This window comes from Rattus norvegicus, chromosome 20 (assembly GCF_036323735.1).
Source record: "Rattus norvegicus strain BN/NHsdMcwi chromosome 20, GRCr8, whole genome shotgun sequence".
In the NCBI taxonomy this organism is placed as follows: domain Eukaryota; kingdom Metazoa; phylum Chordata; class Mammalia; order Rodentia; family Muridae; genus Rattus; species Rattus norvegicus.
In genome coordinates this window covers 24,434,438-24,457,580 of record NC_086038.1, presented here as the reverse complement: position 1 = coordinate 24,457,580, position 23,143 = coordinate 24,434,438, and the positions used below count along the sequence as shown (strand labels likewise).

The 23,143-nt window shown below is 38.8% G+C and overlaps 1 protein-coding gene across 9 annotated transcripts in view; it reads left to right on the top strand.

Annotated features, from left to right (window-relative positions):
* The window catches only part of Ctnna3 (catenin alpha 3), a 1,585,684-nt gene that overhangs the window by 741,119 nt on the left and 821,422 nt on the right, over window positions 1-23,143 (top strand). Inside the window, exon 8 of one of the 9 annotated variants that reach the window (XM_063279292.1) lies at window positions 19,758-19,864. The exons of 7 other annotated variants lie outside the window; for them this stretch is intronic. In XM_063279292.1, the coding sequence (XP_063135362.1) occupies window positions 19,758-19,763 (6 nt within the window). In that variant the 3' untranslated portion in view covers window positions 19,764-19,864. Of the gene's footprint in view, window positions 1-19,757; window positions 19,875-23,143 lie in introns of those variants that run through there. One more of the 9 variants, XM_008772942.4, reaches the window with a different exon arrangement.

Sequence of the window (23,143 nt, the reverse complement as noted above, 5' to 3'; positions counted from 1 at the left end):
AAAATGTGGATTCATGAAATGTTCATAGACACTTAATCTTCTAAATCAGTTTTGTAGGACTAACTGGTAATACAGGTTACAACAGATACTGAATAGCAACATTGTTTCAAGTTTCAAATTCAGGAACCCCAGGCATTGTACTTGATTATTAAATCTGACAAGCAGGTTTGATACAAAGTGGACTCTTACTTATTTCATGGACTATACTCTGCCTCTACTCTTCTTTTGCTGTCTGCCTTCTTTCAGAATAAGCGAGAATACATGCTTTTATTTATGCTTGAAATGATCTCCAATTGCGGCTCATCTTCGGTAGTCATTACTTCATTCACTGGTCTTCTGATGTTAACTACATCAGGGGCCATCGTAGCCACTGCTCATTTGTTCTCCAGTGCTTGGGAATGTGACAAAGCAAATATCAGGCGGAATATAATTGCAGTTTTATTAGCCTAACCCAGGATGTATTTCCTTCTCCTCCCGAAAGCCATGGTAACTCCGCATCTGCTTCTCCATTCGGAATCACCCGTCTGACTCTTGCAACCATTTGACTTGGCAATTTTCATCTTTTCCCTGTGTCCCTTTTTATGAGCACCCATAGATTTTATCTCTTCAAGAACATTTGGTTCTCTGTCTCCAGCATTTTAAAATTCTTAGCTGCCCGTTATCACCCCCGTACCTATATAGCTACCATCCATCCATCTAGCTACCCAGCAACCAATCTAATATAATATAAAATAATAAAATATAAATATATTAACCATTAGCATCCTATGTGTTATAATATCAAGGAATTGGTTTTTTCTACCATCCTTGTTTTAAATCCTTTGATAATTAAAACCCTAACTACAGAAGCCTGATAGTGATAAACTTTATTAATTTTTAATGACCATTGTTATCTTAAACACTCAATATTTTCACTTTGTTGGGAAGATTTCAGTTCTTAGTGAGCACAGATACTACATATTAACTTTCAAATCCCAAATGCAGAGTATTTTATAGAATGTCACTCTTCCTACGGAATTAAGAGACTGTTTGATAATGCCTTGGCTTGATCTCCAACAGTGAGAAATTGGTATGTGGTGCAAATGTGGAGCGAATGAGAATTAGAGCTATTCTTTTGAAATGTAAATGCACATTTCCACCCTCAAAAATATTGACTTCAAAAGACAGAACTGAATCGCATCGCATGTTCAGAGGGTTGTGTTTATTTTGTCCACTGATACTCTTGAATTGCTCCCACTGATGGGCATGGCAAGAGTCCAGGCTAGAACAGGTATCTCACAGAACATAAGAGAGACAAAATGTCTTGGCTTTAGCTGGTCTTGATTTTCATCCTCTAAGGCCAAGTCACACCTACAGAAAATGACGTGCGGAACGAACATGAACGCAATGCTGCCATCATGGATTATCCAGTGACCTGCATGATAGTGTTAGCTGTGATTTACAAATGGCTGAGCAGAATTCAGTTAAGGAATTTAACCTTTCCATTGGCTTGACAACAATCAGTTACTTTCTGTGGGTGCTTGAGTAGAAACGTGATGACACATCTTCTCTATGGGGTTTTAAGAAATCAGAGGAGTACTTAAAGGCAAGTGTTGAAGGATCAGTGAGATGGCTCAGTGGGCAAAAGTCCCTGGACATCTCAGCCCAAACCCTGATACTTTGATTAACTGAGTTTGATCCCCAAAAATCCGTATGGTGGAAGAAGAGGACTGACTCTTACAAGTTGTCCTCTGAGCTCCACAAGCACACCATGGCATGTGGGCCCCACCGAAAATAAATAAATGTAAGAAAAGAATAAAATGAGGGCTAATACACATGCATTGCTTTTGACAGGGTCTACTTATATCTCATTGACTGGTCAGGAACTTAGGGATGTGCCTAGCTCTGATGCCTAAGTGCTGAGAATAAAAGCACAGGCCACCACACATGACTATGGCCATGTCACAGCTAACAAAACTGCATACGATGTGGCTACACTTCTCCTTAACTAGCTCTTCTTCATCCATTGTTTCTTTGAAGTTTTTGAGCTGAGATATTTGTTCCAAGTGAAGTCTGACCATTTAAATGGTTCTAATGGAGAAGGAGCAGAAATGGACCACTGTGGCAGGGATGCATAAAACAGAGATCTATATTTTAAAAAGTTAAATAAGTCCTTCGAAGATTGTAGCTTATTTTATTTAGTAAAGTATCCAACCATGTGTTATTAAAATAATACCTGTTGTGCACCCATTGTGATGGGTAAGAAGGCAAAAGGATGATTCTCAAATAATGTTGAGAGAACAGTGGCTGGGCAACTCCGATGCATCCCATTCACTGTTCTGGGCTCCTGGGAAGACCTTAGTTCAGAAATAATCTACTTCAGAAATCTGACAACCAAGGGAAGGTTTATTCATCTTAACAGGATTGTAAGTGCTCCGATGAATATCCATTGGGTTTAGAAGCACAAACCCTTGGCCTGGCAGGTAGCAGCTCTGAGGTTCAGGCTAAATCCTATAGTTAATTAGCATAGTGACCGCGGGAGCCACCTAAACTCATTGGCTCTTGTGTGTGAGTGATCGAGTAATAGACTTCTTACACTAATCTCTTAATTTTACAAATTCTCTGATTATTGCAGATTGATACTGAGATACCAGGCATCAAGATAAAGTAAAAAAAATGTGCATCCCTATAAAAGTGAAATTGAAGTGTGACAGATCCAATGTATTGAGAATAAATGCAAAACAAAATATTTCTTTCTCCTGAAACACACTAAACCTACTTATATATTACATGCAACTTTTGTGCAAATGCTAGACTGGTAGTGTGTTACTAAGATCCATGTGGCTGCTTAGGTAGTTACTACCAACATGCTGGAGCCTTTCTGGTTCTGTAACATGATGGGGTACTTACTCCTGTCCTTATTTCTGAATAAAATGTGGTTAACGGAAGTTTTCTTAGAACAAGTTCTTTCTTTCAAAGTTGAATAAAAAGCAGACACAAACGTATACTTGACTAGTGACTAATCAGAATATTAATAACTTTAGGAACATTAGCACTCATCTATTCCAATATTAGTATTTTATAACTATGAAAAATGCTGTCCTTGGTGATCAGTTTTTATGGTATATGCAATATATATATGTGTGTATATATATGTATATATGGTATATTTTCAATACATTTTGTATATACGTTATATATGCAATGCATTTTGTATATATTGTATGTATGCAATGGTATAGTTAGTTTCCATAGTTCTAGTATCTTTGCATTCATTATTTTATAGTTCTTCCTGTAAATAATCTCATGTCTGTTCTTAAGAAGTAAAAGGAGAAAAACTCTATTGAGTTGTTTTTATAAGATCAGTAAAAGTTAAAAATTTCATTTTTCATATAGTAATCATATTTGCCATTCTATATTATAATACAGTTTCAGGTGCATAAAGAAGAGTGTTTATGTCTGTATTTTGAGTCTCCGTGTACTAGGATGATATTAAATTTATCTTCATGAGTAACTGGTTTTGCATTAACAAGATATCTATAACATTGTAATGCATATCACAGTATTTAAAATTTTGCTAAATAGAGGTACTTTATATGGCTAACAAGACTGAAACAAATTTGTCTGAATCAAGATAAAAATACAAGATAAGCATCCTGAGTCAAACTATGAGTTATCATTAGCATAGAAAATGTAACTCTCAGAAATTTCTATTATATAGAGGTGTTTTTTTTCCTGCTCCACAACTTGGCCTGACACCTAAGCCAAACAAAGACTCAACAAAGAGTTTTGGACCAATTTCCCTTATGAACTTTGAGGTAAAAATACTCAATAAAATACTTGTAAACAGAATCTAAGAACACATCAGAAACATCATCCACCATGATCAAGTGGACTTCATCCCAGAGATGCATCCTTTAACTTATGAAAACCCATCAATGTTATCACCATATAAAGAAACTGAAAGAAATAAAACACAGGATAATCTCATTCGATGCTGAAAAAACCTTTGACAAAATTCAATACCCCTTCATGATAAAAGTCTTGGAGGGATCAGGAATACAGGGCACATACATAAAGATAATGAAGGCAACGTGAAGCCAGCCCATAGCCAGCATCAAACCAAATGGAGAGAAACCTAAGGCAATCCCACTAAAATCAGGGACACCCACTCTCTCCTTGTCTATTCAATATAGTCTTGAAGTTCTAGCTAGATCAATAAAACTAATAACTGAGATCAAGGGGCTCTAAACTGGAAAGGGAGAAATCAAAATATCAGTATTCACAGATGATATGATAGTATATGGAAGTGACCCCAAAAATTCTACCAGAGAACTTCTACAGCTGATAAGCACCTCCAGCAAACTGGCTGGATATAAAATTAACTAAAAAAAATCAACAGCCTTCCTTTATACAAATGATAGACAGGCTAAAAGGGAAATTAGGGAATCAACAGCCTTCACGATACCCACAAACAGTGTAAAATATCTTGGCGTAGCTAATCGAGTGAAGAGAGAAATTGAAGAAGAGGTGAAAAGCTCTCCGATGCTCATGGATCAGTTGGATTAACATAGTGAAAATGATCATCTAACCAAAAGCAACCTACAGGATCAGTGCAATCCCCATCAAAATTCCAACACAATTCTTTACAGACCCTGAAAGAGAAAGTTCATATAAAAAACCAACAACAACAGAAAAACGAGGCTAGCTAAAACAATCCTGTACAATAAAAGAACTTCTGGAGGTATCACCATCCCTGATTTCAAACTGTACTTCAGAGCAATAGTAATTCAAACCACATGGCAATTGGCATAAAAGCAGCCACAGCAACAACAGCAACTACAACAACAACAACTACAACAACAACAACTACAACAACAACAACTACAACAACTGCAACAACAACAACTACAACTACAACAACTACAACAACAACAACTACAACAACAACAACTACAACAACAACAACTACAACAACTGCAACAACAACAACTGCAACAACAACAACAACAACTACAACAACAACTACAACAACAACAACTACAACAACAACAACTACAACAACAACAACTACAACAACAACAACTACAACAACAACAACAACAACTACAACAACAACTACAACAACAACTACAACAACAACAACTACAACAACAACAACTACAACAACAACAACTACAACAACAACAACTACAACAACTGCAACAACAAACCAAATAGACAGGTTGATCAATTTAATTGAATTGAAGACCCAGAAGTAAAAATTATATAGAAAAATTATAATGTGCATGTCATTCACATAGTTAAATAACTTTAATATGTTACATGGTATGAATGAAGTGGCTGAAGAGATGGTGGCCATTCAGTAGTAATTACAGACCAGAAAAGCCCTCAACTCAATGCTGTTGCTATAGCTTATTGAGTGTGTTACTAAGTGGGGCACTCTGAAGGCCCAAATTGCCTTCATCTGCTGTGCTAGTATCATTTCTAAAGAAGTCTCCATCTACATTAATTTGTCAAGTGATCTTCTCAGACTAAATGCCGTTTGATTTCTACCCTACCACATCCCCTATTTCTCTGTGACTTTCTCATTAATGTGTTTGACCACTCAGCCCCTCCTACTTTATTGTCTAGTAAAACATACTAAGAACGCTTCAAACTTGAGCCCTGTTTTTCTCCTACAAACCTACCCATCTCAAGTTTGCCTCTGAAGCTGAAAACATCCCTCCAGTTTGTTCCTGGGAAGGAAAGCCTTGTGTTTGCCTCCCCATCATCAGGTCCTCATGAGTTCACCAACTCCGTCCCTATTAAAGGCCTCTGGTTAGTGTTTTATCTAGATCATTACAGCTTCCTATTTGTATTCTATCCTCTTCCTGCATAGTCTGAGAATGCTAAGTGGACAACAGTCTCTTCAATGAGGAAGGAGACCATATTTGCCTGAGTGCATCTTTTAGTCAGGTCTATAAAGAAACAGAGCTTACAGGGAAAGTTAATGTTAAAAGGAATTGCTTCATGTGCTCACAGAAGCTAAGACCAGAAGTGGAAGGCTTGTCAGTGAGTACAGATCTCAGAAGAGACTGGATGGTAGTAGCCTGGTTTCTATCAGAAGGTTGCATAATCAATAAACTGTTGACTATCATTCAAAAGGCTGAAAGGCTCCAGACTCAGTATTTTAGTTGAACCCAAGGAAAACAACAACAACAACAACAATAACAATAGCAACAACAACAATAGCAACAAGAATGGCATTTTCACAGTTCAAAAGATGGGGACATCTATCTTAATTTATATTCAAATAAGTTCAACTAATTGGACTTGGACCACTCACATCACAGAGAAGTGCAGCTTCACGCAGTCTAGCAATTTGAATATTAATCTAGCTGGAAACCCCATGGAAGAAAAAGAGAGTAATGCTTGAGTATTCCGGTGTTCAGATCCCACTGAGATACAATTCACCGCAATCACCCAAGATATCTCTAAACCTCAAGGGTCTTGACCACTCCCACTGCTCTCAGTCCTGTCCCTGGCTCTCTCTGCTTCGACCGCCCTGCTTCTCATCTTATCTCTAGATTCCTTGCTGTCTCTGAGTGGTGTTTCCTCCAATGGTGGCCGCTCTCATCTCACCACGTCCAAGACCCTGTGCCCTGTCTCTTTGACCAAGGGTTTTTGTAAAAAAGAATAGTTTTAAAAATTCTTTTGAGCGTTTCCTACATACCTACCACTACATACCTACCATGGTTATACCATATCCACCCTTCTTCCACTCCAACCCCTCCTGTTTCTGTCCTCACTCCCATCTCACATATTTGTTTTTCTCTTTTTAACTATTATTTTTACATGCATGCATGCGTGCATGTGTGTGTGTGTGTGTGTGTTTGTGTGTGTGTGCGTGTGTGTGTAAATAACTTTCTGGATCCATTTAATGTTCTTCTTATGGACATATGTTTAAAATTCACTACTTGGAATTGGATAGTCTGTTGGGTGCTTGACCTTGGAGAAAACTGATCGTCCCTTTCCTCTCTGCAGCAAATACTTGGGTATAGCTATTTACCTATGGGTGGGACCCTGTGCCGTTTCCCCAGTCCACCTTGGCAAAGCCAGCTGATGGTGTCATTATACTGGTCTTGTTTAGAAGGACTTGTTGCCAACAGACTTTCCTTGACACTCTGTCTAGACTGGTGTCCCCTACCCCAGTCACGGCTGCACTCCTTTAATATGTCTTTTTGGTAGTACATTCCATTGTAAGGGATGACTTATTTTTATCTTTAGAGTTTAGGTGCTTTTTTAAAAAAATTCAAACAATCATACACTTACATTGAGCACATTCACCCCCTCTACTTCCTCACCTCCCCGCCTCTTTTCCTTTCTCCTACATTTCTCTCTGTCTTCATGTTATATATAAATATATGAATATATACACACATATATCCCTATCATATATACATATAGGAATATATATATATATCCACATACATAGGAATATATGTATGTATACATTTTCTTATAACCACAACATAGAAGAAAAGAGCAGCATTTATCTTTCTGAGATTAACTTAATTAGCTTGATTATTTCTTGTTCTCCTGAAAAGAATATAAATTCCTTCCTCTTTATGGCAAAAGAAGTCCTATCATGTATACAAACCACACTACTTTTTTAACTCAGTTCTCTGTTGCTGGACGCCAGCAGTGGCTTCCTAATTTAGTTAACACGACTTTCACTGCGATAAACTTTGATGTGCAGTGAGGTGTCTCTGTGGTATGTTAACTTGGAGTTCTTCAGGTATATATCCAGAAATGGTACAGCTGGGTCATGAGCTAGATTTAATTCTTGTTGTCTTTTAGAAACCGTATACCAATTTCTATATTGGTTTCTTTCCCTAGTTTACCTTTCTGGCAGTGGTATGTAAGAGCTTCATTTTAGCTACACCTGGCCGGCGTTTGCTGCCATTGGCTGCTCTGGATGAGGACCAGCATTCACAATGGGACTCCTGAAGGACCATTCAGAGGAATGCATGAGCTGCCCTGATATAACTCATTTTCTCCTGTGGAGTCAAGAGTTTGCCTTTGTCCTTCAACCTTCTCTAGGCAAAATTTCATTGCATGAGTATGTTTTAAAATATAAGCCGGATGCAGATGCATCAGACATTATGACAGATGGATTTCTGAGACCCCATCTGCCAGGTTTCGGTGCCCTCTAAAGCAGAGAGAATGAGAATGCGGTCATTATATTGTCTTCATCACGAAGCGGGTCTTAGAGGCAGTGTGAGCTATGTGTAAGTGATAGACAGGGCTTACAGTGTGGTTACACTGAATCTGAATATTTATGGGAGATATATTTGAGAGGAAAGCCGGATAGATGCAATCCTAGATTGTGTCTATAAAAATTTCATGTACTCTCAGGGTAAACAAATAATTTATATAACCACAAGGGGAAAGGATTAGAGACAGTTTAATGGTCATGATTGTCTTATGTATAGTAAACACTGTGGTAGCATAGATACTCATAAAGGGGCAAGTGCTGTCTGTACACAGGAACCAAGAGACTTCGCTGAGGAAACACAGACACCTGAGTCAGACACCTGTCAACACTAGAGCCATCCGGGAGACGGTGGCTTATTTCAATGCCCCCATTGCCTCTGCTGACTGTGGAATTTGCCATCTGTTTGTTGTATTTTTGAATGAGGTTGGCCCTTTGAAGTGCTATCAATCCAGCAGGACACTAGAGAGCCCCCAAAACCAGGCTTTTGTGTGCAGATGGGCTCTGCTATTCCAACATTTTGTCCAACAGTCAGGCAAGAAGCAAGTGGCTTTCTTCTTTGCTTGAGACATCTGAATTTTTATGATATAGTTTCCCAGGCTATCTCTGCCATCCCTCCAAATTCTAAGAGCACATGGATCTTCAGTAGTCTCCTTCCTCCCCATTCCTCCACCTCTGAGTCCCTCAACACTGCTCAGTATCTCCTTGCTTTCTCTTGAATGTGACATTGTTTTCCTTTAAGATCTCAGCCACTGAGCAACGTAATGATTTATCATCCACCCCATAAAATATGGCTAGAGTATTGAATGAAGCCTGATAAAAGCTTTCTTAAGAGCACCACTCTGGATGGGATCTAAATAAAAGGCAATCTGGCTTTTGTAGCATTTGAAACGAGGCTGTTGACCACATTATTTTGATATATTGCTTGTAGTCCTGGGATGTGTTATCAGTCTGGAAGCTTCTCTCTGTGTTTTGGCTCACGGTGTTAATTTTCTGCCAAGATTACATGTATGAGCATGGTGTGAACACTTAACTCCTTTAACATATGAGACTGGAGAAAAACTAGGATAAAAATATAAGTATTTAAATATTGGAAACTAGATGCATCTGGGTCATGCTTCATCTCAACATTTTGGCATAGAGGGGAATAGAGAAGATATGAACTAGCCATTTATTACTTCAATAAGCATTTATTTGATATAGGGTGGTTTAGTCCTTTAAGGGGTTACATGGCTCTTAAACAAGAAAGTAGAGAAGTTGAAATCTGCCCTGTGGATTTGTGGTATCTAGTGGTATAAAACAGTGCAAATAATTCTTGACTTACTAGATTAGTAGCATTTTTCTGGATTTCTCATATCGATACTATTTTATTTTGATATTATAATTTAAGAAATTAATGGTAACCTTTCTCCCTTCCCTTCCCCCTATCAGAACTCTCTCATATCATTCTCTCTACTCTCCTTCAAATTCATGAGTTTTTTTGGCTAATTGTCAATGCTTTGTGAATACACACACACACACACACACACACACACACACACACACACACACACACACAGTCTTACTGTAACTTGATATGCCAAGGTTGACTGATACTCATGGGAAGCCTCTTTTCTGAGGATATGTATGTCTGCAATATGTATCTTTATACACTTAATCTGTTAAGTCTGCATAATGGCATGTGTTTATATATTTTCAGGGCTGACCATTTGGCACTGGACAACCAGCTGGTGCATTCTCACCCAGGGAACAAGACTTCTCAGATTCCCAGTTTTCTATAGTTCTTTCTGTAGAGTTAAGACCTCATATTAATTTTAACAACTTGCACCTAAAGCTGTAGTCATTCTCAGCTCTAGTTATCCTGAGCTTCCAAACTCCTGGAAGTCCTTTAATAAATAGCATGCCTATGATAACAAGTACAAATTAAAAATCAAATCAATCTACTTACTTTACATCCTGATGACAGCTTCCTCTTCCTCCTCTCCTAGTCTTTCCTCCTTCCCTCCCATTCTCATTATCCACCCCTTCTTCTCTTCTCCTCAATAAAGGAGAGGGCACCTATGGATGTCACCCAGCCTCGGCATCTCAAGTTACGGTAAGATCTGGTGCATTTCTTTCTATGCAGGCCAGACAAGGCAGCTCTGCTAGGGGAAAAGGGATCCAAAGTCAGACAATAGAGTCAGAGACAGCGCCTGCTCCTGCTTCAGGAGTGTCCCATAAAGACTCAGCTACAGAACTGTTATGTATGTGCAAATGCCCTGGGTCTATGCCATGCCTGCTCTCAGGTTGGCAGTTAAGTCTCTGTGAGCCCGTACGGTCCCAGGTTAGTTGATTTTGTAGGTTTCCTTGTGGTGCCTTTGATCCCTCTTGTTCCTTCAATTCTTCCACATGATTCCCCAAGTTCCACCTAATGTTTGGCTGTGGGTCTGTGCATCTGTTTCCATCAATTGCTGGGTGAATCTCTCTGATGACAGTTACGCCAGGCTCCTGGTGCATGTATAGCATAAATCATTCATTAATGGTGTCGGGATGGCTTCCCTCTCATGGCTTGGGTCTTGAGCTTGGCCAGTCATCCATTAGCTGTTCCCTCAAATCTCCATCTTTTACTCCTGTACATCTCATAGGAAGAACAAATTGTAGCTCTAAGATCTGTGTTGATCTACCAATCCCTCCAACTAGCCTTGTCTAGTTACAGAGCATGGCCGGCTCCTTATTTCTCATTGCTACATGTCTTAGCTAGAGAACACCCTCATAGATTCCTGAGAGCTCCACTATCCCAGATCTCTAGCTCATCCCAGAGATGCCCCCTTCCCAATCCAGTTGTCCCTCCCATCTTCTCCTTACCCCATCCCTCCTGTTTCTATCCCCACCCTTTCCCCTCATAGTCCCCCCACCCCATCTACCCTTGATGTCTAATCGATTTCCCCTCCTCAATGAGAATTAAGTTTTCCCACTTGGGTCCTCCTTGTTACCTAGCTTCTTTGAGCGTGTAGTTTGTAGCATGGGTATTCTGTACTTTATGACTAATATCCACTTACAAGTGAGTACATATCATGTTTTTCTGGATGAGTGCTACCTCACTCAGCATGATCTTTTCTAGTTCCATCCATTTGCCTGAAAAATGCATGATGTCTTTGTTTTGGATGTCTGAGTAATATTCCATTGTGTAAAACTCAAGTGATAGCTCATGATGGAGAAAATGTGGGGCAAGAAACACTCCTCCATTTCTTTTTTTTTTTTTTTTTATTAACTTGAGTATTTCTTATATACATTTCGAGTGTTATTCCCTTTCCCAGTTTCCGGGCAAACATCCCCCACCCCCCTCCCCTTCCTTATGGGTGTTCCCCTACCAACCCTCCCCCCATTGCCGCCCTCCCCCCAACAGACTAGTTCACTGGGGGTTCAGTCTTAGCAGGACCCAGGGCTTCCCCTTCCTCTGGTGCTCTTACTAGGATACTCATTGCTACCTATGAGGTCAGAGTCCAGGGTCAGTCCATGTATAGTCTTTAGGTAGTGGCTTAGTCCCTGGAAGCTCTGGTTGCTTGGCATTGTTGTACATATGGGGTCTCGAGCCCCTTCAAGCTCTTCCAGTTCTTTCTCTGATTCCTTCAATGGGGGTCCTGTTCTCAGTTCAGTGGTTTGCTGCTGGCATTCGCCTCTGTATTTGCTGTATTCTGGCTGTGTCTCTCAGGAGCGATCTACATCCGGCTCCTGTCGGTCTGCACTTCTTTGCTTCATCCATCTTGTCTAATTGGGTGGCTGTATATGTATGGGCCACATGTGGGGCAGGCTCTGAATGGGTAGATCATCCGTCTTGAGTTTCATTTGTTCTAGGCATCTAGGGTAATTCAAGCATTTGGGCTAATAGCCACTTATCAGTGAGTGCATACCATGTATGTCTTTCTGTGATTGGGTTAGCTCACTCAGGATGATATTTTCCAGTTCCGACCATTTGCCTACGAATTTCATAAAGTCGTTGTTTTTGATAGCTGAGTAATATTCCATTGTGTAGATGTACCACATTTTCTGTATTCATTCCTCTGTTGAAGGGCATCTGGGTTCTTTCCAGCTTCTGGCTATTATAAATAAGGCTGCAATGAACATAGTGGAGCACGTGTCTTTTTTATATGTTGGGGCATCTTTTGGGTATATGCCCAAGAGAGGTATAGCTGGATCCTCAGGCAGTTCAATGTCCAATTTTCTGAGGAACCTCCAGACTGATTTCCAGAATGGTTGTACCAGTCTGCAATCCCACCAACAATGGAGGAGTGTTCCTCTTTCTCCGCATCCTCGCCAGCATCTGCTGTCACCTGAGTTTTTGATCTTAGCCATTCTCACTGGTGTGAGGTGAAATCTCAGGGTTGTTTTGATTTGCATTTCCCTTATGACTAAAGATGTTGAACATTTCTTTAGGTGTTTCTCAGCCATTCGGCATTCCTCAGCTGTGAATTCTTTGTTTAGCTCTGAACCCCATTTTTAATAGGGTTATTTGTCTCCCTGCGGTCTAACTTCTTGAGTTCTTTGTATATTTTGGATATAAGGCCTCTATCTGTTGTAGGATTGGTAAAGATCTTTTCCCAATCTGTTGGTTGCCGTTTTGTCCTAACCACAGTGTCCTTTGCCTTACAGAAGCTTTGCAGTTTTATGAGATCCCATTTGTCGATTCTTGATCTTAGAGCATAATCCATTGGTGTTTTGTTCAGGAAATTTTTTCCAGTGCCTATGTGTTCCAGATGCTTCCCTAGTTTTTCTTCTATTAGTTTGAGTGTGTCTGGTTTGATGTGGAGGTCCTTGATCCACTTGGACTTAAGCTTTGTACACATTCCTCCATTTCTGATTGGAGTGCAAACTTGTATAACCACTTCGGAAATCAATTTGGTTGTTTCTCAGAAAATTGGGGAATATATCTACCTCAAGACCCAGCTATGCCACTCTTGGGCACAGAGGAAGCTCCGCCATAGCACATGGACATTCGCTCAGTTGTGCTCACAGTGTCTTCATTCGCAATGGCCAGAAACCGAAAACCCAGATATCCCCCCCACGGAAGAATGGATAACTAAAATGCACATTTACACAATGGAGTATTGATTTGATTTTTTTTTTTTTTGAGAGGGAATTTTACACAGTAGGGTGGAACTCACTGTCACCTAGACTGGCCTCAAACTCAGTAGACATTCTGTATCAACCTCCCATGTTTGAAATGACTTACACGAGCCATTGTACCCTGCTTAGATTTTAGTTTAATTGCACTCAGTTAAGACCGAGTAATCTTCATTGTCCTTTATTGTTCCCACCTCTTAGTTGTAATAAACAATTTCAACTGAAAAACAGCTAGTTAGCCCTCTGAAGTCTGTTATTTTCCAAGTAGTGCCTACTTTCAGAAACACATGACTTTGGGATACATGCCTATAAGGATTGCACTGAATTCTTGGAGTGCTACTGAAATTGTCACCATCTTAGAATATCGACACAATAGTGGCTACCATTTATTCAGCGTCTGTAATGTGCCAGGCATTGGGAAAATGTAACCAGGTATTTTTCATCTTTACAGTGATCCCACAAACTAGGTAACATTTTTCCCCAGCCTTTTGGTTGAAACAATTAAATAAATGGCATGGCTTTCCCAGATAGGAAATATTTAGGACCATGATTCTTAGGATTCTTAGCCAGACATGTCTGAATTTAAGGCTTCCTTCTGGACCATTATTATTTCCTCAAGGGGCATCTTCTCACTACCTACAACTTGCTTCATTGGGCAAGGCCATAGGCACACATTTTACACCATCCCTTCTCCCCCCACATTACCTACTATATTTGCATACCCTGTTTGTTTATGAAATGCCCTTGGCAGTCCATTTATCCTCCCTCACCATCCTTTAAAAGAAGATTCAATGGAAACCCCTGAAATAACCTTCTCCTGTATCTTCTGGTTGGAAGTATCATTTCTCTTTCTCACACCTCTCTTGGGTATACACATTTTTTTTTTGCCTCGTAGATACTTGAAATGCTCTCAATTGTTTTTCAAGAGCCTCAAGATCACAGGGACCACTGGTTCATTTTGTTTTATTCTGTTTAATACCATACCAAGTACCTAACCATGGCAGATGCTGGGGAAAAAAAAGAAAAAAGAAAAAAAAACACATTTGCTAAACAAATTCACAGCAAACGAACAAAGAAGCCATTTGTTTACGGTCCCATAACAAACCTGAACTTGGGACAGCCACAGGCTGTCATTGTACATAAAAGATGAAATACAGCGCCCCAAGATGCCTCTATCTTTTGAAATATCTCTGTTTTGTGTGAAATGGTTTGATTTTCGAATATGTCAGCTTTTAAAAGGGGTTTTAATAAATGCTTTGAATTTCGACATGAGCCAAGGAAGTAAGTGACCAATAAATAAGAAATAAGGGTGCTTCTCTGCTCCTGGCCATTAACTTTAGTAACTTGAATGAGAGCAAAGCATATGTGTGGGATGCTTTGGGATGATAGTGTTTCCACGGATGGTTTAACAGCAGCAGTCTTTCATTTCCCTTCTCCCCACAACCCCCAACCCCATGTGTGCATAACTTCACCTTCAATCCATCTAAGATTCATTTAACCTACACAACTTGTCCTCGTTAAGGGGACACTAATACAGGAGAATACTTAGAAGAATTTCTGGACTTTCCTTGCTAGCAGAAAAAATTCAAAAATGGTGTAATGTGCACGGAGGATAAATGCAAATAGGGAGGACACAGTGAAAGCAGAAAGATTGTTTATGTGTCCCCAGAGAAGTGTTTTTTTTTTCTTACCTTAATGTTTCCTTAGGGGATCAGCTGACCTGTGAGTGACTTCATCCCTTTTGCTTAGACATCTCCACTCTTTATATATGTTGTACTAGAGATCACTCGGGCCTGAAAGCTGTTCCTGGCCACTGGCTTGTTACCTGGGTTATAGGTCCATCCGGCTGATGGATCTTCTGTATTGTTTTGTATTAAGATAATTTTTGATCCAGAAGATTTTTGTTTTAAAACAGTGTTATTAAAGTTACAAATTTTGAATCTGACTTATGCTTGGGTTTTCAGAGGATGTATGCAAATTGAACAAAGGGTGTTCTTATTCAACCAGGGAGGGTTATTTGATACCAGCAATCTATTTCATTAAACTTATTAATCTTATATTCTTTATAAATGGAACATTTCTCTGTTTATGTGAATATTTTACATTAAAGGTCAGATATTTAATATTTTAGGCCTTATGATCCATACATTTTTCTCCCATAAGTATTTCATATTATACTAACTGCCAAAGGCAGCAGATATATATGTGATCCTGGCTAGGTTGCAATAAAACTTTATTTGTAGCACTGAACTTTGAATAGTATGTAATGATTACATGTGCCATGAAATATTACTTTAATTTTTAACAATTATTTTTTTGAGGATTTCACACACACACACACACACACACACAAATGCACACGTATTGTGATGATTTGTACCTATTGAAGTTAATTAGGGTTCATTACCCCAACGTGAGCATCATGGGTAGGGAATTATTGCAGCTTAGGCAATTTACCTGTGGCTATACCACTGAAGAAGATGATGCTTCCTCTACTGAGAACCATTATCTGCTCATAGTTTCTTAGGAGGGGGTGGAGCCTCATACACCTTTCTTACCTGTGATGGAATTTTAAAGGGCCCAGTCTTATGCAAATATCAATAACTGGTATATGATCATGGAGGTAAACATGATTATGATACATTGTATATATGTACAAAATTGTCAAAAACAAATAAAATAATAATAATGATGATGATAATAATAACAAAAATCATCTACTTCATTGACTATTGACACATAAGCAATAGTCCACATTTCTCACTCATAGGTCATAGTTGGCTGAACTATGCTGTAAAGGTGATGAAGAGGCAAAAGGAGTTTTAAATTTCTTTATGATGGTGATAAATCTATAAAATGTTACAAGGGTTAATGAGAAGAGATAGAAAGATATCATAGCTAATTCAATGTCTCTAAAACCAGTTATGAATACAAAGTAAATAAGCTTATTAAAAAAATGAATCACCCATAGTGGACTCTTTTCATTTAAAAAATATGTGAAATGTTTAAACTACCAACTGTACTTTTATTTTAGAATACAATTATAAGAGTCAGTAAATTTAAATGATTGATTCTGTTACTGGTTATCTATATTACCAAGTACACTGTAGTGCTTTCTGAAAAAAAAAAACCTGATAGTTTCAAAAACAATCTTCATGTATCTTTCTACTATTGTAAAGAAGGTGATATCCAAAATATTGCTCTTAGTTTCATAGAGAATATTTATCTTTCTGGGAATTATTGGCTGTACCTATTGCCTGGTAGAAGGTCTGTCTTTGATATTTAAATTTGATTCTTGCATATTCCAAATTCAAAGCTGTTGTTTTCTTTTATAGATGTGTTTTCCCAAACTGTAGCAGTCTAGGCTTATCTGAAGGAAATGCTTTTATAGTCAGAAATGGCACCATATTGAGTAGTAAAGGGGAGTGAGAGAAAGATTCTCCAATCAGGTTTTCTTTTTTCAAGTAGATATCCATGTTACCACTGGATCTCAGTAATGATTTATGACAGAGTTTAAAAACAGACGATACTGCAGAGTATGTAATTAAAGCTCTGTCTGATTTTACATAGCCATTTGAACTTACTTCTCATCATGGATAGTAAGTAAGAAAGCCAATCTAAATTAGATAAAGCATGGTTATAGTGAAGCACTTGACTTTCATCTTGATCTAGCCAGAAAGTCAAGGGATACTTCAGCCTGTGCTCCAGTCTACAGAGCCTTTCACCACCTGACTCATATCTCAGTTGCTCAGTTGTCCAAACATGGCGTAAATATCAGAAATACATGCTCATATTTGTTGTGTGTATGTCAAATTGTTGCAAGCCCATTATGATTAAATGCCAAGTTCTTAGGTCAAGAGCTGTGTGCTCAAAGAAAGTTAAAGCCTTTTGATAGGACCTGGAGGAATGTAGGCATTTCTGACCAGATTAATTGAATATTTCCTTAGAACCATTGATGCCCAGGAAGGGCTGTGGGAATGGTGAAGTGATATGCTAGCTTTGTGGAGGGTGGTGCTTATAACAGAATTGGAGAGAAATTTGGAGAAGACATTCCAAGACAGGAATGGAAGCCATTTTGGTGAAGGCCAATGGGATGCCAGCATCTTTCATAGAGTCTTAAAAGCCTGTCAGAATTTCTGTGGGGTGGGCTGTGATACAAAGAAAGTTCAGACATTTAATCCCTAAAATGGTCCTAAAATGTTTAATTTGACTGGTTGATTGTTGCTGATGTAACAACATTTTTTTAAAAAGGAAATTCCAAGCTATTTTTGGAGGAGGAAAAGGAATGAGAAGTATACGGTTCAGAGGGTTGGCCAACTAAAACTTAGCTGGAAAGAAAGATTTATTTTTACTCCAGAGTCCTTACAATGAGACAAGCTTGATAAGTTTTCAATTTCCAGTTTTAATTAAGCCGCTTTCTCATAGTTCACATATTCTACCCAGATCAATAGGAAGAGCAAAATGATAGCTTTACTTTTGAACAAGAGTAATTGCAATGGTGCTGTAGTGCTGTGATCAACGGAAAAATACTCTTCCACAATTTGGTACAGCATATAAGTGTCCTCCTCACACCCAGGTCATGTTTGTGATATGTGTTAGTTAATAAAACATGTTCTGTGATGACTAATGTGTGCAGAGTAACAAGGCCTAATAAGACATTTAAATAAATGGATATTTTTAAAGGAAAGCCAATACCAGCTCTTATATTTGGATAGAAAATGTAAACAGTTATGTTTATGTTATGTCTGTCACTAATTATCTTCACAGTGTTACCTCTGGCTTCATAGGCAGGCACATAATGGATTTGAAAGTCAAAAATAACGATGACCTTACTCAAGTTTCAGATTCAAAACATTCATTTTTAAGTAACTAAAAGATTTAGAGTGACCGTAAGTAACCCTAAAGGTTTTATTGCCATCATTCTTTCTAAAGTATCCTAGCATTGCTTCCCTGCACCCCATTCTTTATATTGGATGTCAGTCATAGGAATCATATCTGAGGGTGTTTTGGCTAATTTAGGAATATGGACCATGGGGAAACCTGTTTGTTGACTTTGTTAGTTTGATTTATATTTCTTAGTTGAATTAAAAATATTTTTTATATCTCCAGACTCTCTTACATACCAGACTTTTTATGGTTGTATAAGGATTTCCAAAGTTAAAAGTTCAAGCTTTCAAAAGATTTCAAAATCTCCATTTAATAATCTTGCCGCTTGCATTCTAAGGCTGTCATAACAATGTATTTCAAGCATAGCTGAAAACAATAGACTTCCCCCCCTCTCAGTTTGGAGGACAGAAAAAGTTTCAAAGCAGGTGTTTGCAGGGCCATAATCCCTCTGACAGCTCAAGAGAACTGTTCTTTGCCTCTGCCTAGCTTCTGGTAGCTTCTACAAGTTAATATTCCTTAACTTGTAGCTGTGTTAATCTATCCTCTGACTCCACTGTGTGAGATCATCTTTTCTGTTTCTCTGCATATCTGTGTTTTATCTCTTGGGTTTAATATCTATTGTAACCAGGTATGATCTCATCTATCTTGCTATCACAACTGATCATATCTTCAAAGGTCCTATCTCTATATGAATACCCATTCTGAGATTTCTAAGTGAATTTAGGTTCAAGGGCTACTCTTCAACCAACCTTATAAGCTCTAAAATGTTCTTATCTCCTTGAAGAGGTTCTCAACCTGTGGGTCACAACCCCCTTGGGCGTCTCATATTAGACATCCTGCATATCAATATTTACATTACAATTCATAAAAGTAGCCAAATCATAGTTATGAAGTAGCAATTAAATAATTTTGTGATGGAGGGGTTCGTTGCATTGCATTAAAGGGTTCAGCATTAGGAAGGCTGAGCACTACTGCGTTAAAGTGTACCAACCTAGCAAGAAGAATGCATGATGCAAGAACGAAATTTAAAATCATATTAATTCATTGGTCAATTGGCTGCAAGATTTAGTAATATTGTTTTTAGCATTTGACATCTTGTTGGTATGATTACTTTTGTTATTGAAAAGTCTTGCATAACTTGAACAGCCAACCAGACTCCCATAAACCTTAACAAAACAATTATGTTGTTTGGCCTTTTTGCCTCCTGAATGAAATGTTCATTATAAATGCATCTCGGCTTGAAGGTATTGAAATGTGTAATGCTCAAAATAAATAAAGAAGAACAGATGGCTGGACCTTAAAGATCAAATTAGCTTTGTATCCATCTGGAATTTGGAGATGGCTTCATTATTTCTTTCTAATTCGTGCAGACCTTCGTGAATTCTCTGGTGGAGGATTCTGTGCACAGTCGTGCAATTTAAATATCTTAAGGTGATAATAAAATATGATTTAGTTATGAAATAGAATCTGAGAATAATTCTGAGGTGCTCTAACACTACCAGTGTCGTTATAGCTACATTTGGTGCTTTTCCAGAATTAATATTGCAGCCCATATACTCCGCAAGGACACACCAAGAAAAACCTACTTCATGTCCGAGGTGTTCCAACATATCTACCATTCTGAGAGGCTCAGGCTTCAAGTACATCTTTAGTAAGTAATAAATTGCTGAACATTAACTTTAGCAATATTCTGTCTTAATAGCCAGCTATGAGTTCCATGTAAGTTACGATGGAGTATATTTTAATCTGCCCAAACCTCCTGATGTTTGTTTTAATAGTGATCCTCAAGGGTCACAGGGGACAGAATGGGACACTAGACGATAAATGGGGTTATGTCTGTGCTCCTGTGGCTTGATGGGTTAGAATCAAGATGTGGTAGGAATCTGTCCTTCCTTGTAAGAAGGTTCAGAAGATATGGATCTTTCTTCCCTTGTTTTACTAACGCTGTTTACTGGACAGGGTTGGCTAGATTACTACTATTTTAAATCGAGAGGTACTTATTGGCAGTCTTGAAGTTGTCAGGGCATAAAATTAACCCCATGGGCCATTAAATTAAATGTAACTACCTTTAAAAGCATTCCTATATACCACTTCCATTTTATAATCATCACTCGGAGCAGCCTGAAAGTAGCCGGCCTTTGTCTATTTTCTGCAGCTGTAGTATCACCCTTGATGCTGAGTAATACGTAAAGTAAAGAGGTTTGGTTAGATCAGTGTCGGAGTGCTGAAAGCTTAAGATCATTTGGGGAAAGCATTGACTTGGCCTTTGCAAAGGTCTCAGCATGTATAGCATCCCCATCTCAGATGTGTACCCAGTGAAGATCAGAGGGAAAGACGGGAGCCTAGAGAAATAGAGATGGCAGTTTTGCTCTTTTTATTATGAGCATTAGGAAGCAGCCAGACTCCCTGGAGAAAACTGTATGAATCCCTTCTAGGGTGGGTATCTACACCGCTGTCTGGGTATTTATCTCCTGGCACATGAACCCCAAAAGAACACACATAAATCATATCCATAGCTTTGCATATCCCTCAATGATAAGCACTTCACGAAAGCGTTAGCTTTGCGACCTGGCTTTCAAATATGCATGCTTCCGCATTACCCGTGTTGGTACCACAGTTTCCCTCATTTTAAATTCTCTGCTCTGCACAGATACTTTATTTATCATATATTGCTCTCATGTGCTCTTCTCAATCCCACTGTGGATTGCGTCCTCCACTGGCAAAATGTTTTCTGTATATATGCTCCATCTAGAATAATTGTCTCCTCCCCAAGAAAACAAAACAAAACAAGAGAAAAAAAAAGCCCCAACAAAACTAACATACAAAGAAATCAAAAGGAGCACACACATGGAGTATGGTAAGTGTTGGATAACTAGTGCTGGGCCTGCCCCAGAGTGTGGGTGATATATTAAGTGACACCCACTGGGAGGAAAACCAACTTTCCCTTTGCTAGTGAGATAAGGATTGCAAATATCTTCTTGGTCCAGGGTAGGACTCTAGACCTTCTCTCCATGTCAGTGCTGGAGCCCTGTCATGTAGGTCCTGTCATGTAGATCCTGTCATGGCATGAACAGAAAGTTATATGAGTGTTTGGTTTGTTTGTTTTGAATTTTATTTTAAGTTGGGAAAATAATACACATGATATAATTAGAAGATAATAAAGCCATTGATACCATTTAATTTCAAGTAGTTATGCTTCAAATCTAAATAGGGTTTCAAGCAGGACATAATTTGTTACTAGCGAAGATGGATAAAAGCAGCGTCTTGGGGGAAGAGACAATCCTTCTAGATGAGACATATATAAGGGAGGGATTTGCAAGGACAACAAACATGATCAAATATATTGAATGAAAGAAGCTTTAACAAAAGAATTTCAGAAAGGAAACAAACACTCATGGAGAGTATATATGGAGAACATTTTTAATATTTTCCACATAACCTGGTGCTATTTTATGACTGTCTTAGTTTGGATTTCATTGCTGTAAAGAGACATCATGACCATGGCAACTCTTACAAGGGAAAATACTTACTTGTGGCTGGCTTACAGTTCATCATCATTATGGTGGGGAGCATGGCATTGCGCAAGTTGACAGGATGCTGGGGTCGAACCGAGAATTCATAAGCAAGGAGAACCTGTGTGTTACATTGAGCTTACAAGAGACCTTAGAACACGCCTCCACAATGACACACTTATTCCTACAAGGCCCCATATCCTAATAATGACACTCCTTATGGGCCAAGTATTTCACACAGATGAGTTGGTGTGGGCCATACCTATTCAAATCACAATGACATGGATACGTAAGATAAGTACATTATAATAAAGACAGCACAACTTTGCAACAAATCTTTGGAATGTGTTTATTTCAATTCTGGGTAATTTGAAGCTGTTTGAGTTAAAGCAACTTTGCTAAAGGTTAAACAACAAAGTAAATACTAAAATGCAGCTTTTAACCTTTAATTTCTGTGATTTAGTAGAAGTGAGTGTATACACTTAAATATGACTGATCACCGTGCTTCTTTACATGCTGGGCTCCGGTTTCATCTGACTTAGCATCACACAGTCTTGGGAAGACCCCTGGGAGGTGGGTCAGGCCGACCTCATACTTTGACTAGAATGCTCTGATTCAGATATAGAAAAACACAAAACCCACTGCTGTTTTCTCACATGGAACAACATTTCTGTGGAAGGGAAGTGAATTGCAGGCGGCAATGGGGGGAGGGTTGGGAGGGGAACACCCATAAGGAAGGGGAGGGGGGAGGGGGATGTTTGCCCGGAAACCGGGAAAGGGAATAACACTCGAAATGTATATAAGAAATACTCAAGTTAATAAAAAAAAATCAAAAAAAAATATGTTAGGCTCAGCTAGAACGGCTGGCTAGTAGGGTGTCCTTCTGGAAGCAGCCTAGAACCTGGCTCACCTGGGGCTGTGGAGAATTGAAGCATGCCAGGCCATATGGGCCACAGTTCAAGCTCACTGGCTGAGGCCACAATCTGCCATGAGATTCTGTTGCTTTTGCATTAACTTTTGATTCTGGAAAGGGGCAGGGAAATCACTGTTTACACGTTGCTGGGCTTGCAACTTAAAAAAAAAATTCTTGATGACTTGAGGAAAGGGATAAAGCCAAGTTGTTCCTTGAATCTGTAACTGGGTTTTCAATGTTACCCCCCACCCTCCGTGTCACCTCAGGACAGAGAAACGAGTTTGCAGTTAGAAAACCAGTCTCAGGGCTGAGGTTCTGTTAGGTATGAGCTCGTGAAAGGAGCCTGGAAAGTAAATGCCCAGAGTACACAAAGAATTCTGTAGCTAATAAAGAGACCTACAAAATTAGGGTATGGAATAAATATATCTCACCTTTTAGTTTTGCTGAGACAGTTGTTAAAAATCGGAGGCTTTCGTGATGTGATATGTATCAGCA